This window comes from Tachysurus vachellii, chromosome 8 (assembly GCF_030014155.1).
Source record: "Tachysurus vachellii isolate PV-2020 chromosome 8, HZAU_Pvac_v1, whole genome shotgun sequence".
Taxonomy (NCBI): domain Eukaryota; kingdom Metazoa; phylum Chordata; class Actinopteri; order Siluriformes; family Bagridae; genus Tachysurus; species Tachysurus vachellii.
Genome location: NC_083467.1, coordinates 8,333,642 through 8,349,437, shown reverse-complemented (window position 1 = coordinate 8,349,437; position 15,796 = coordinate 8,333,642). Strand labels below are relative to the sequence as shown.

Genomic DNA, 15,796 nt, shown 5'->3' with positions numbered 1-15,796 from the left:
CTGCCTCCACTTCATTGGTGCTGATTAGATAATACATGAATGTAGTATTACAAGAGCAGGTTTACATTTGTTCTAATAAAGTAGTTAATGAACGTACAGTATAGTGACTGTTCAACAAATTATTTTGGCACTGCTACAGAGAACAACAAACACCAACAAACAAACACCATCCATGAACATGTAATTAAACTGCTAGTCAGTATTAAAGCATTATTTGTTATATGGAGCCTATTTTATCAGTAAACACAGGAATAAACTGCAAGTGACCATTAAGGCTATAAATGACAGTGTCTAAAAAATGGACTGTTTCTGAGGATCAGCAGGTCACCACAACTATCATAATATTTTTAGTTTGGAAAATAATTTTTGCCACTACTGTAGGCAATCCAGGTAGCTATTCAATATATAAATTCCTTAAAGGTGCCCTGCCACACGTATTTCATTACTTTTGTGGTAATGTCTGAAGTTTACCATGGACTCTGTAACATTTTTTTGTGGAAAAAATGCCTTGGTTACCTTGTTTCAAGTCATTCTAGTGTGGCATAGAAAGCCTGCAGGAAGACTCAGCTAGATTTGCGCCAGTTCTCATGAATATTCAAATAAGCTATGCTGCTTGGCTCCGATTGGCTAACCGCTAGGATATGAGAGCATGACTATTCATTCACCCAGCGCAATAAGTAGCCTAGGCTAGAGGAAATTTGTTTACAATCACCTTGAATTGCGGCAGAATGGCTTCTTCACAAGCCCGTTGACGTTCAGCCATCTTTGCTGTATAGGAAACTCACTGAGCTACACGAATTCTGGGGACGCGATCTCAAGTGGGAGAGCTCATGAATAGTAATGAGCTCAGTCACTCTGATGTCAGAGTGACCAGCTTTTCCAACTGACCTGATTTCTACCCTTATTTCTTTTAAGTGGCTAGAACTGACCGTGGAGGTAGCAGTTCGTTTTCAAATTCACGACACAACACAAACACATATGGACCTAACACATCAAAAAATTCAAGTAAAAACAGTTTTGTGTGGAAGGACACCTTTAAACCTTTAGCTTATTATTCAGTTATTCATTTTTAAGCATATTATTCAGTAACAACCATGAACTATGAACGTCACAAGGTGTGAAGTTAATGGATGGAGGAATGAAATCTGTACTCGCTGACTTGTTCTGAGAGTTCAATGATTTAATAAAATATACTCAGCTCATAGCCAAACTAAAATATCTCTAAAATAATCTGTTGTAACATTATTATAATGGTTAACACTGCGAAACCTCCACACTGCTGCTGGTATTGGGTCTGACCTCTGCAGTTGTATGCGGAGTGTAACCATGTGGTAAACGTCCAGCAGCATGTCAGCCACTGTGGCATCAGGAGCGTCCGTCAGGCAGTGGATAGGCAACGGTTTCCAACGACCCACCTTAATGATGCCTGTGAGCAAGAGAGTGACACACACACAGAGAATTCATTAACCCTGTTTGATCTAATTTGTACCAATTTCCACAACATAAATCCATTTCCATTACACGATTAAGATGGTCAGTCCCACCCCCACTGTCAGAGTTGGTTGGAAAGGAAAGAACTGTCACCCGGCAATTCTGCCAAAACACCAAAAGCTGACAAGGGCAGATTACATCACCAGAGCAGGCCAGTTATTAGTAAATGATTACTCTTCAGATATTAGATATCTCAGTGGAAAATGGAAAGTGGAAAGACAGACAGAAAAAGCACCACTTGACTTTGAACTTCAGTGTCTATTTGGATGTAAACACTACATGTATGGTTTTAGAATGATACATGCACATATACTTGAAGATGAGTCAATATGAATGTGTATTGCATCATGGATGTGGGGAAGTGTACTGGGGACTTTCTCTTTCAGCCTCACTCACTCACTCTCTGTCTCTCCCTATGGAGCAGTTCATCCCAGGCTATAAACGCAGACAGCAGGGAACAATAGCTGTAATGATAAGGCCTTATCTATTAAACTCTTATCAGGCAGGGAAGAAGCACCTGACACGCACACTGGTGGCTGTCCCATTAAAGTGCAGCTTGCTAGGACGCCACTGCTCTTTTTACAGCCTGCAAAGACGTAGAGGAGAGGCTATGCTTCGGACACCCATGTCTGCCCCTCCATTAATGGCCCCGTCATAAACACCAGTCAATGATTGTTTGATTAACCCAAATTGACCGTTATAAATGCCTCTCACTATGCAAAGGATGGGATGGCCATTTATGACCGAAGAGTAGTCCATAAAGATGTGATTACTAGGGGGGATGTTCTCCATAAGAGAAATAGCTGCCATGTTAGTCGTCCAAGTGTCATTTTGTTGTCTCACAAATAAAACACATAATCAGGCTGTCTCTAAGCAACCTTAAGGGAGGAGACAGTTAGTTTTGCTCTTTGAGTCACCTTTAACCTTGAGGATTTATGGGACGACAAGATGTCACATAAATAAAGATTCTATAAATGCAACAGGCCACTGCATCTGTCATAATATATTATTTGCACTAATGAGTAAGGTAAACAATGCTTGGAAAAAATCTGTTTGCTATCATATTTATTATAATAAATGTACTTAACCCCTCAAACCTCAACTGTGCCATTAATTAATCCTTTAAATGTCCAGCTAGATTAGATGCTATCTCCTCAACATTATGGATGTTATTCACATAATTAGTGTCATATCTCGTTTACAATCTTTTCTTTTGGTGATAAGTTACTTTACACAATAATATTCAGCATTAGAATATACACATAGATACAATTGTCCTGATTTTTCTGCTTGAATAATCTCTTACAGCTCTAGCAGCACTAAATGCCAGAGCTGCAGGTTTTTGATGAGCTGCACACTTTGTTGAGTCATTAATAAAGGATGAGCTGGCCTGATCATTAACTTTGCTCTATTTATTTCCAGATGTCACAAGGATTGTTTGGATGTGCTACTCATGGAAACTGGGTTCTTTGCTTATCGCATTATTTACCTATTTTTTAAAGAGGCCCACACTGTCGTCACCACTGCACATGAGCAAAGTTCTTCTTTAGACACACACACACACACACACACACACACACACACACACACACACACACACACACTGTAGGCATGTACAATAAATGCAAGATTAGCGTTAACACGTAAATGAAATACCCAGCTGGAAAGGTGGATGTGAACTTCCCCAGGACTTATTAAGGACAGGCTGAAGTCATGAAAGCTAAACAATGCAAATCGCATTACTGTCCACTAAATGAGAGACAGACATGGTATGGCATAGCTTCTTGTGTCTCTCTTTCTGGTGCTTCAGGCTGTTTCTGTAAGTTGAAGAGCTCCAGCTGTAGAAGAGTCTCAATAGCAGACACACACTAACCTATCCCCAGCCAATATACCACTGCCAACACCAGTTAGCTTCGGACAACTAACTCTTTTATTTAAAAGCCAGACGGTCCGCTCATTTGTGTCTCTCACGTTTGTGAGTGAGTTTGTGTTTTGACTGCTAGAGAAAAACTAACACGACACGCCTGACCACCTCTGAGACTCTCCATTCTCACTTACATACGTATAGGCCTTTGGGGAGTCTTGCATTTGTTCTCCAAAGTTATCTGTACAAATGTATTCCCCAGATACAGAATTTGAGGACTAAGTGAAACAGATGAAGACAATTTGTGTGGTGCCACTCCCCCTTCAGATCTCCTCTCCCTCTCTTTTTGTCTTCAGACCATGTTTATATTACTGGCTAGCTTTGATTTCTGTGGGACGAGCCTGTTTAGCTCATTGTCTCGCTGTGCAATGCTGCATGTATGCTGGCCACAGTCTGACAGTCTATACAAGCCACACAACCATGCTTACTAAAGTTGGCATCCAATTTACACACACACACTTTCTCCACATATAGCTTCACTACAGTGCTGAGTAATCAACCAGCTCATGTCCAAAAGTTAGCCTTATGATGATCTGACCAAATAAGTTCACAAAAAATGTCATATTCATGGACAAATTGTAACTTTATTGAGAGGAGAACCTTAAAGATTAAAAGCTTGACAAAGAATTTCACAGATGTACTTTCATTCACACAAAACAGACAGTGCAAAAATGGACCTTGGACACTGGACCTTGTGGTAAGGGCATTAATGAATCATATTTAACTAAGAAAGCTTAAGTTCTCTGGCATTCTCTTCCCCTCTTCAAACCATTGTTCCAATTGCCACATTAAAATTCCTGTTCTCTGTGATGGTCTTTCTTGTGGGAAGCTGGTGGCTTGGCTTAAGCTTAAGTGTACTGATCCATATACGCTCATATATACAAACAGAATCCCTTTGCACATTCTATCTCTCTCCTGCTCTTTGTATCTTCAGTAGAAAAATGCAGTGAATTGTGATAGATGCTCCCGTATGCTCACACTTGACTTTGTTTAAGTGGCATGGTTTAACTGAGGGGAATCCCCTGATGTGTGCGAGTCAGGACAACCACAGAGCTCCATACAATCATGATTAGCACAAGAGAGGATTAGCTGCCCATAATAAGAGTACATATCTATTTCAGTGTAATGGGTAAATTTAACTGACTTAAGACTATGATAAATCTGATTGTGTGTCAGTTGAAATGCTGCCACAGAGATCATTTGTTGGAATAAACGAGTATATTTATAAGATGTGAGTATAGCCTTAACGACTGAACATTAACACAAGATGTTCATTTTCATGGAATTCTACTTTTAGACAGCTGTTATTATTTCTTTTCTTTTATAAAAGTGTTTTCAAGACTAATTTAGAATTTCTGAGATATTAATAGGAGTAATTCAGTTTTTTTTTAGATTCCCTATGGATCCCTTCTGTTGGAATGGTACTATACTGGCTCATACAGCAGCCCGCGTACAGCAGAAATAAAACCCTGTCAACCGTAAAAAAAACAGCTGGTACAGTTCAAAGCATCCAAAATGCCCGCATGTACCATATCAAGCAATAGAACATATTTTCCATTCAACTGACCCAGATGGTGGTTTGACCCTCAGGAGCCACATGTCAAACGTGGCAGGGCAACAATGCACTTATGTAAGCCATCACCACTGTTAATTGTCTGAAGCCTTAAACTACAGGTCTGTCTATATGCTTCTATAAAAATACTCCGACCCTTATAATTGAAATAAACAATATCTCCCAGTTAATTGCTGGCCAGGCTAATTAAAGAAAGGCCGTGGTGCTGGGAGAGGAGCTTAAATACACCGCTGGAAGAGAGCTATGCAGGACACAATTCAAACAGGGAGAAAATAGCCGGGACTCTGTGTAATTTTGGTCTCAAACCACACGGGAAAAAATGTATAATTTAAGCCAGAAATTATTCATTTAACATAAATGCTTATTTTAAAAAACAAAAAGTATTCATTTAACATGAGGTCTCTCTCTTTCTCTCTCTCTCTCTCTCTCTCTCTCTCTCTCTCTCTCTCTGTCTCTTTCTCGCTCTCTGGAGAATTTGGAAAGGTAAAAGAGGGTGATTCCTTGCTTTGCAAAGACTGTGTCTGTGTGAGTGTGAGATGGGTAGGTAGTTACTGAGGAAGGTAGACAGACAGACAGACAGACACACAGACAGACAGACAGATAGATAGATAGATAGATAGATAGATAGATAGATAGATAGATAGATAGATAGATAGATAGATAGATAGATAGATAGAACAGTAATTGACTAATCTCATCTTATTTGGCTTGAGCCGTTAACTCGAGGGTGTGGAGTAAACTGCGCTGTCTCCACACTGTTTGTTTTCTCGTGGTGTGCTATTTCATTTAGTCTTTCCCTCCTCCTGTTTTTATGTTAGTTTAGAAGAGACTATACCATTGTGTGGAGATGACCTCTTGGCCACTTTTTGGTTTACTGATGCCAGATGTTTAGTAGTTATCATACTTTTAAAAATGCAATAACTGTTCATTAATTTTGACATTTCTACATTTAAATGGAAATAAATAGTTGGCTGTAAACTCAGCACATCAGTAATTCATTATGGGAAGACTAGAAAAGATGGAAAAACTCAATTATGGCTCTTGATAAATATAGCATGATTACAAATGTGTATATAAATGTGTGCGTGCGTGCATGTGTGTGTTAAATTGTTTTGTTAAAGAAAAATACATGTTTTTTAAAGTCAATTTTTGATATGTTTGCTTAGCAGTTTGCTTACATTTTATTGCACTGGAACACATATGTATTCACACGTCACTTTTATATATATATATATATGAGTATTTCATTAGGTTTTTGGTAAAATATTGTATGCATATTAAAAGACTTGGCTGTATAAATCTCACACAGCTTCAGTGATGTCAAAGCCAAGAGTCTAAAATAGCTAATAAATTCATGTAAATTACAAACTTACTCTGCACATATTTCTTAATTGTGTTATTGTTGTTATGTTGAAAGGAGTATTCAGAGTTTTACAACTCAGTTGTTTACCCACCGATGACGAGACAAAATCTGTTTATAATCCTCAGTATTCATTATTTTACTATATTTGAACAGATCTGCTACATGACTGGTTAAAATTTGTACCACCAGACCATGACAGAACCACCTCCACATTTCAGAAAAAACAAGCACTAATGTTTTTCTCACCATCTCTTCTCTTTTGTCACTTATTGACTGCTCCATTGCATTGTACAGTCTTTAGTGTACAGTAGTTGTATATTATAGCTGTAATTCTAATTTGGTTCTTGTCATTTATAGCCAAATTTTGTTAAACTACCATTGTTCTGCTCCCATTTATCCTGAATACATAAAACATATATAATGTTTTGTAAAACATTTCCCAAAATTCTATATGTTATACATTGACTTCCAAACAGATTTGTACATACTTTCCAAATAAGCTGCTTCAAACTACAACAGTTGCTACTGAGAATTAATGTGCATATGGGTAGAGATACATAAAAATAACTTATTTGTCTTGCTTGCTGAAATCAATGATATTTGAATCTATGTGATGTGGCAAAATGGCTCTTAATTACCACAACTTTTAACTTTTTAAATTATTATCAGAGGTCTTTTTAAAGTTTACTAAATAACTGTTAAGGCACTGACTTGCAGATTAATTTTGCAAAGACACAGATCAAATGTCTTTTGAAACATCTTGAATATTTTGTAGGGATTTCAAATGACTGCCATATTTAAATCAAGCTAACAAAACAAATAAAAATAAGTTAAAACCATTTTATATTGAAAACAAAGAGATTTAAATGGTCCTACATGTGTTCCCAGTTTAAGAAGTCGGTTCTTACTGTTAAACAAAATTATCTAAACTTAATGCTGTACCTTTGAGAACAGATTGAGATCAGAATGTGTTTAGAAATGTTTTGATTTAGGCTCATTCTTGAAAATAATGTCTTTGTTACTGTGAATAAATGGCTTTCTTAAATTCTCTGCATTCTTTTTAGAGTACACATATAAACCGTTCACTCTTCCTGGAGATGCCAGCTATATCTGTTATGATAAAGCATCATTATAATCCTTTTTTTGCTTGCACACTTATAAACATTTTAATATATGTAAAAATGTAAGTATTTCATATACATACACACACACAATGAATGCAATGTACACATGCTATGCATGTACAGGAGGCATCATGTACTCACAAACATATCCCAACATATTTGTTCACAAACTCAGAATCACGAGCATGCAACAATGTTTGTCTTACTGTTCTTGCGAAGAATTTCACTGACATTATTATTAATGCAGGCTATTAATTCTATGCCTACACTTGAATCTAATACTTACCTTAACCTCTATAACATATAGCTTTTCAAATAAAGCTAAACAACAACCACATAAATGTCATCGACAACAACAATAACAGTTTTCATTGTGGGGATCAGACAAATGTCCTCACAAGGTCAAAACTTTTGGATTGTATGATTCAGACTCCATTTATAAGAACTCTGTATGAGCTCATTACCTTAATAACTACATCTCTCCCTTTCCGGCTGTCAAATACGAACCATTAAGATGTTTTTTTATACAGTGGATGAGGCCGTATATAAGATGTGATTAAGTATTCTAATATGAATAACCTTGTATCATCCAATTGTTTGTGGCTCAATTAATCTTTAGACAAATTAATTTCCGAAGTCAGATGAAACTTTCAGGTGGACCAAAGACCATAACTTATATATGCCATAACTTGTTCACAGTACACATGTAATGTCGGCTTCACTTATCCACAATTTACATTTTACATTTACAGCATTTAGCAGACACTCTTATCCAGAGTGACTTACATTTTTATTTCAGTTTATACACCTGAGCAATTGAGGGTTAAGGGCCTTGCTCAGGGGCCCTGCAGTGGCAACTTGGCGGACCTGGGATTCGAACCAATGACATTCAGATCAGTAGTCGAACGCCTTAACCACTGAGCTTCCACATCCCCCGATGAACAATGAAACACAATGAAACATAATCGGTGCAAGCTGTGCTTAGAACGATATGAAAAAGTGTGACTTCCACTGGTGGACTCACCCTGTGCCTGGGCTGCTGAGCTGTGTGAGTAGCCGAGGGCCAGCAGCGCCGTCTCCACCAGCTGAGTGAAGAGAATGTCCTTCCTGACCAAAACAAACTCTGCATGCTCCTCTCTGCCCTCCCCCTCCACCACCATCCCACCATCTACTTGCTCGACGACGCAGAACACTGGAATCATAAGACCTGTTGGGAGAAACAGAAAAATAATTTCTGACTGTGTCTGACAACTTTCCGTAGGTCAGTTATTCATAAATGCTTAATGATTAATAGGTTAATCATAACATTTTTAGTGATGATCAGGGTTGGCTAAAAGCCATACAAATAATCAATTCTTTATCAAACCATTCCCGGACAAATTATCAAGCATTGGTCTGTCACTGTGCTCTGTGTTTTACAAGCTAAACTGATAACACTTTAGGTTACAGGGATAATTGTAAAAGGTTATGCTGTTCATTTAATTAGTTAGACATTGCAACAGATATGCAAACTTCATTCTTTCTTGTGGATGACAAGATGACTTGGGTGAATATAAACTTTTTTCCTCCCTGAAAAACCTGGTCCCATTTAAAGCATTTTCCCTGCTGTGCTTTGTTCTACAGACTTCTGGTGGCTTAAATTTATTAAAGAAATGAGGGTTTGAAAGCGTCAGGCAAACCAGACCGCTAATAATAACAGCCAACTTGGGTGAAATACACAGATGCCCCCCTTCTCTGTCATTCTGTTTCACACACAAACACTACAAAAATATATAGCGGCTTGGAGTGGTGTGGTTTGCTGTGGTGCTTAATGTATAAAGACTATTTTCTCTTTACAATGAAACAAATCAACATGAGTTCAAAGTTACAGCTTTGATTCATTTTCTATCACTTTGATAAATTTTTCACTGTATTTAGAAACTGACTGAAAAGACCTCTGGTGTTATGTTCCTTTGTATAGTAATAACGCATTTAGATTATACTGTATATGTTTATGTATAATATTATATATACTGTATATATAGCTCCTATCCAAGCCTCTTGTTTTAATCAATCAGCGCCTATATTTCTATTTCCTCCCCATTAATCAAACCAGCTCCCAATTCACAATCACAAATGCTCTTATGGAGTGAGTTACACTATGGGCCTGAGCCAAATCAAGTAAGTGAATTTCCCCCAACAGGGAAATATAACTGTCAACACACACCAGCTCCCAGGCGTGCTCTCTCTCTCTCTCTCTCTCTCTCTCTCTCTCTCTCTCTCTCTCTCACTCTCCCTCTCTCTCTCTCTTTCTCCCCCACCTCTCTCTCTCTCACACACACACTATCGACTGTCTCTGTTTAGCACCCAAGGTTTCACCTATCAGCTTTACATTGATCTTAATTCTGTGTGAGCATCCATGTGCAGTATGTGTGCAGGAATAGATCCTGTGACAATATTCAGTTCAATTGTTATGTCTGTGTGTAGATATATGAATTAATATATATCCTCTGATTCTAATTAGTGGTACAGTACTGTGATAAATATTCAGGTGAAGAAATGAACCCCACCTTTGATTTACTGTATATACATTGTATACTCTGTGTGTGTGTGTGTGTGTGTGTGTGTGTGTGTGTGTGTGGCCTTCTCCTTACTGCTCTATTGTGGTTTACACAAAACACCAAAACACACAAGTTTCCTATGTTCAAAGACAAAACCCTCATTAGGATTAACAATCAACCCCAGCTTTCAGCTCAGAGACAGTGGATAGGCTTTCTACATGTTTGAGCTCCCACACTTCTTTAAAACACACACACACACACACACACACACACACACACACACACACACACACACACACACACACACACACACACACACACTCACACACACACACACACACACACACACACACACACACACACACACAGACACACAGACACACACACACACACACATATACACACACACACACCTTTTTTTTTTTACCCTCAACAGTATTATGTTTTTCTTTATAAATGCACAGATTCACAAACATGCACACACCTTGTGTAGACTCATGCCACTTTTTATGGTTACCATACTTACTGTCAAGCCAACTAGCTAATTGATATTGATTGCCGGTTGACTCAATAAATATCAAGTGCATTCAATTTAAAAAATGACTGAATTAAACAGATATGCACAGATATGACTTGGCAATGTGTAACTGTCTTTTTGTGTGAAAAAATACTATGAAATATATTCTGCTAATTCTTCCATGATACCCAGTGTTTTTTTCTGTGGCCATGCGGTGCATATGTGTCTGCATGTGTCTGTGTGCATGCCTGTATCTGAGAAATTATGATCAATGAATGATCTTGGTAAATAAATCAGGCCCTGGCAGTGTTACTTTATTAAGTATACTTGGTGTTATATTGTCCCCATGACACTCCGCAGGCCACATAATGTATAGGATGGAATTGATTCATATTGTAGGCAGCGGGTTAGCCTTTTAATCTAGCCTAATAAAAAGCTCAGACTGACTGTAGAAGAAACAACACAGGGAGATATAAGATGCAACAGACTCGAATAGAATTTAGTTGAGGCAGGTTTAGCATTATATACTTCTGTTCAAGGCATTCACATGTCTGAATATTTCATCTATTTTAAAACTGTAAAGTTATACTAGATAAATAATGGTGTCTTAAATAACTGAATCTAAAATACCCCTTGAAATAACTGAATACCAATAATCTTTGTAGAATTTTTTTTATCCTGGATATGGCTGTAGAGGATCCGGAGCCAATCCCAGGAACATTGGATGTGAGTTCATGGATAAGATGCCAGTCCATCACAGTGCACTATGCACACACATATTTATACCTAGCTTATTTATACCACAGGTGGCAAATGGGGAAATGTGAAACTTTACTGTCTAAACTTTTGGAGTCATACCTCCAAGAGGTCTCTGCGGAGCTCCATTGTGGCGACTGCGTGGCCCGGTAGGACTGCCATTCAACTCTAGACGGCTTATCTTCCCCGGAGGGGGGCCACTCAGATCGGGGCTGGTAGCAGTGCGGCGCTCTGGGCTCTCCCGCGGACGTGGGCTCTCTCCTCCTCCACGCTCCATCCCCCTCCACACTGCAGGGGGAACACCAGCCAGGGAGTATGGACCTGATGCAAGGGAAAGAGATAGACAAATAGATGGATGGAGAGAAAATCAGAAAGATACATATAATATACAGTGCGCTGAAGGTATCCAAGCTAAGTGTATTTTCAGACTTTCATGTATTCATCAAAGCATATGAAAGTGACATCAAACAAGTGAAGTCACTTGAATTGGTGCTGAGGCAAGTCCGGCTGCTTATTATTAATTTTAGGTGTCAAATTGTTAAACGTCTGAGCAACTGACCTCAGCAAAGATTTACATACATCGTAACATAGTCTGCTAACGCAAACTCTGCAAAATCTTCAGGAACCAGAATTTATCCTTGGGTGGGTTTATAAGGAATAACATCCAGGTGGCTGAGCTAAAGCTGATAGCTATGTCCAATAAAACCATAAGGCTTCTCTATAGGAGCTTATCACTGCAATCAAGTAATACACATCTATGCATCTAGTTCTGCACCAGTATCTACAGGGAATGTAAACTACACTCTGTGAGTGTGTTTCTGGTAATGGAAATGTTTTTCTATGGCTCCGCAAGAACTATTTATAATTTAATAAAATTCAACAAGAGAATTATATTTTTCCTTTGTGTGGTTTGATCTTTTGGTTTCTATTACTTTCTATCAATAATATTCTTACAGATTACAAATTCTAGTGATTACATATTCATGCACACATGTGTGCTCCATTGGGCTAGCTTCCAAAGGGTTTTGTTTTTGAGCCAAACCTTTAATATTGGTAATGTCCATCAGGATGAATGCCAGGCAGGGCAGCTCACCTGCCAAATGTGAAAGAATGAGTACTCACTCACTACTAGCCAAGTGGAGGAGGAGGAGCACATTTATATTTCACTCCCTCTACAGAGCAAAGGCTACGGTCAAATATGAGCTCATATGAAGCAGGTAGAAAAGTGAATTTCTAAGAAAAGTCCAAAATGTTGCAGAAAAGAGGGGAAATTATTTACAGAAATATAGTTGCATGATACCATAATGTGTAACAAATGACCACCGACACCAGTGACAGTCCTGTGTGTATTATTTACAAAAATGAACAGATATGGCTGGTGGAAAATACAATTTTGCAAGATTATTAACTTCAGTCTGGTCCTATTTCTACTAGTGAAATCATTTTGACAGAAGAGACTTGTGTTATTCACTTACTGTATGTAGGAGCCTATTCGAAATAGCTATATTTTAAAAGCAGTTACTTATATGTACTTTAACAGTAAAGTTTAAACATGCCAGGACAAGTGATTTTGTTTTGTTTCTGTGCTTTAATTTGTGTGTGTGGCCGCCTGCTCTGTTCCTCCTCCTCATCACTTCCTTGTTCTTGCAGCCTAAACAAGAACAAAACCCACGAATGCAGTGCAAATGAAATCGTAGTAGGATTACGAGCTGGGAATAAATGTTCAAAATGAATAATAAATTAAAACCATTAACCTCAGAGTGATTAAAACGACAACTATGGCTACAAAGCAAGGGGCTAAATTCAATGTGGTTTAATGAGTGCAGAAAAAAGGAGGAACACAATGCGCCAATGCTGTTTGAATGGAAATAAATGATTCTAGTGACTGCTGAAAGACTAATGGATTTTACAGGACTTTCACAAACTTGTCTGAAATGGCACATTTATATATATTTAGAGTCTATTTATATATACATATTTTTTGTTTAACACATGGATTTATATAAACACATTAAACAACATTTGAGGAATTAGTTATTTAATCTAACACTGCTGTTCTTAACAAAAAAAAGAAAGAGAAAAAAAAAAGCAAAGCAATTAAAGTGGACTAAGGACTGTAGCCACATTAGAAGAACTACACACCATTTCCATTGCAAGAACCTAAAATGGGAGAAATAAAAGAATTAAATGGGGAACAGATGAAAATGTGTCAAACGCAAACCAAACGAAACAGACGAAACTGTCTTAAGTATAAGCAAGAGTCAAGCTGTTGAATTAACAGCGGCGGTGTTTATAGTCCAGCTGGACAGCAAAGAACACTGTACTTCTTAAATCAGCACTGTAGTTGGTTCTACACTGGAAATACTATACTATGTGCCAATCACTTTTTGTCAATATGAAGACATCCTATTAATATCCACAAGTTACTCTGAAACCTATTGCAGATCCACTCATATTACTAAAATCTGTCACCCAGTTTAAGTGTTACAAAACTGGCCTCAATTTAGTGTTAAAGGAAAACCTTCACTAACATTAAGGAAAGTCATAGATCTGCTCCTAATAAACAGTGCACCTATGCATGTTTGCCTCCATACTTATTAGACTACGGATCCCACAGGGGCCATAAAACCCTTAATAAACACTTAATAAACAAAGCCTGAAATATTTAACAGGCTTTAGTTAATCTATGAGAGGAAATAAAAAAGCAGTACTATGTATGACAACAAGGCATTGGTGCGAAGAATCGGGGCGTTGTGCAGCACATGTTGCATGGAAGATTTATTTTGATAAAAGGTCCCCTTCTGAATATCTCATATCTCTTTTTTTCATCTTCTTCTTATCATCACATCACTCTAGACATCTCAAAATCCTTCTGCCCATTGCCCTCCTTGGTGTCTCAGTGTCTTTCATCTAGTGTCTTTCAGCTGATTTGAGGTGCTGATCCCGTTGATTTTTATGTACCTTTGCAGTACAGCACAGGTCCTGACATGCTTGAGTCTAATGACGCTACCAACGATCACAATCAAGAAATAGTCTGCATCTCAGTTTCCATCTGTGTGCCTATTTCTCTCTCTCTCTCTCTCTCTCTCTCTCTCTCTTGCTATCATGCTTTACTTGTCCTCCAACTCCCTCTTCCTGAGCCTACAAATATTTGACAGAGGAGATAAGGTGGATCCAACATTATACTAGAGAATAAGTCCATTTGAATTTACTGTTTAGTGCCGCAATGTTTTCTTTAATATTGAAAAAAAAGGTATCATAAGCCGTTCTTTAAATCAGATTGGATTGTATAAAATTAAAATCATATGGTTTAAATGTAAGTAAAAAAGATATACATGTGTATTCTGGTTTGTGTCTGCCATATATTAGATTAAAATTGCACCTCAATTGAACAAAAAACAAAACAAAACAAAACATGGTAAATTTGTGCTATTGTCATTGTAATATAATAATTATGCAAATTTGCTGGCCATGCTAAAAGCACATAACTTTTTGAAATCAGCAAATATATTGAGCATCAAGACAACCTTGTAGATTGTTAAATTCATAGACAGATAAAAAGATTCTCTCAATATGTTAAAACCAGAATAAGCTCATATCTAAAGGAGGGAGAATTTCTGAGTAATGTGATCTTTTTTGATTAGTGTTCAAATGTGTGTGGAAGGTGAAAAATGAAATCAATGCTGCTTGTTTAAATACAACAGATCACACTAACTTACAGTTTGAATATCCACTTCAGACTCAATCCAAGCTACAAGCCTCTGGCATGTTTAATAAGTGAAACAGGGCTCATGTCCTGATTGACCATGATTTCCAAACTTCAGTGAACACACCGCAGAGTTTGGTTGCTTACACCTCTCACTGTCTTTTTATGGCTCCTTCTCTCACATGCTCTTGCTGTACTCTATTCTTTTTCACTTCCTCTGCCACAGAGAATGGCCTCTGACACACACAGAAAATGCAGGATATTTAAAACAACACATTATTGAACTCATTGTACATAAATACTGTCTGTGTAAACAAGGGGGAGATGGCATCTGTGTCTGAGGTAAACAGTACTTAAAAGCATGATAAAAATGATGAAAATTGAACATATTTAAAGCAAGCAACACTAGTGAATACCCATTATGATTTCTCAACTACTAAAATAAACAAGTGACATGAGAGTATTGATAAACCCATTTCTTCTCTGGTTCTTAATAATGAACCTAATAAATGAAAGTAGATCCAGGTTCGTCCGTGTTGTACTATTAGCTCATATCTATGTGGTGACAATGTGCTAAGGCGTTAACCTTACTGGCCAGAGAATAGCTGAGTGATAGTCATTTATTGCAGGGTTATTAAAATATGGGCCCAGTTGGAGTACTGATAAAGGATGAGTGGAGGGTCAGAGGGACGAGTATGAAGGCCCCTACAGAGTCTCTTCTGTTTGTGTGTGTTAGGAAGGAGGGGAAACACAGATAACAACTTATCAGCTATGCATTTAATAGCAGATCACAGCATAACCA

At 37.8% G+C, this 15,796-nt stretch overlaps 1 protein-coding gene across 3 annotated transcripts in view; it reads right to left on the bottom strand.

Annotated features, from left to right (window-relative positions):
• satb2 (SATB homeobox 2) overlaps positions 1 to 15,796 on the bottom strand; it is a 45,329-nt gene that overhangs the window by 15,917 nt on the left and 13,616 nt on the right. For all 3 annotated transcript variants that reach the window (XM_060876068.1, XM_060876067.1, XM_060876066.1), the window contains 3 exons: positions 11,391 to 11,609; positions 8,500 to 8,682; positions 1,300 to 1,426 (listed from right to left, as the gene is read on the bottom strand). In XM_060876068.1, the coding sequence (XP_060732051.1) occupies positions 1,300 to 1,426; positions 8,500 to 8,682; positions 11,391 to 11,565 (485 nt within the window). In that variant the 5' untranslated portion in view covers positions 11,566 to 11,609. The remainder of the gene's footprint in view (positions 1 to 1,299; positions 1,427 to 8,499; positions 8,683 to 11,390; positions 11,610 to 15,796) is intronic.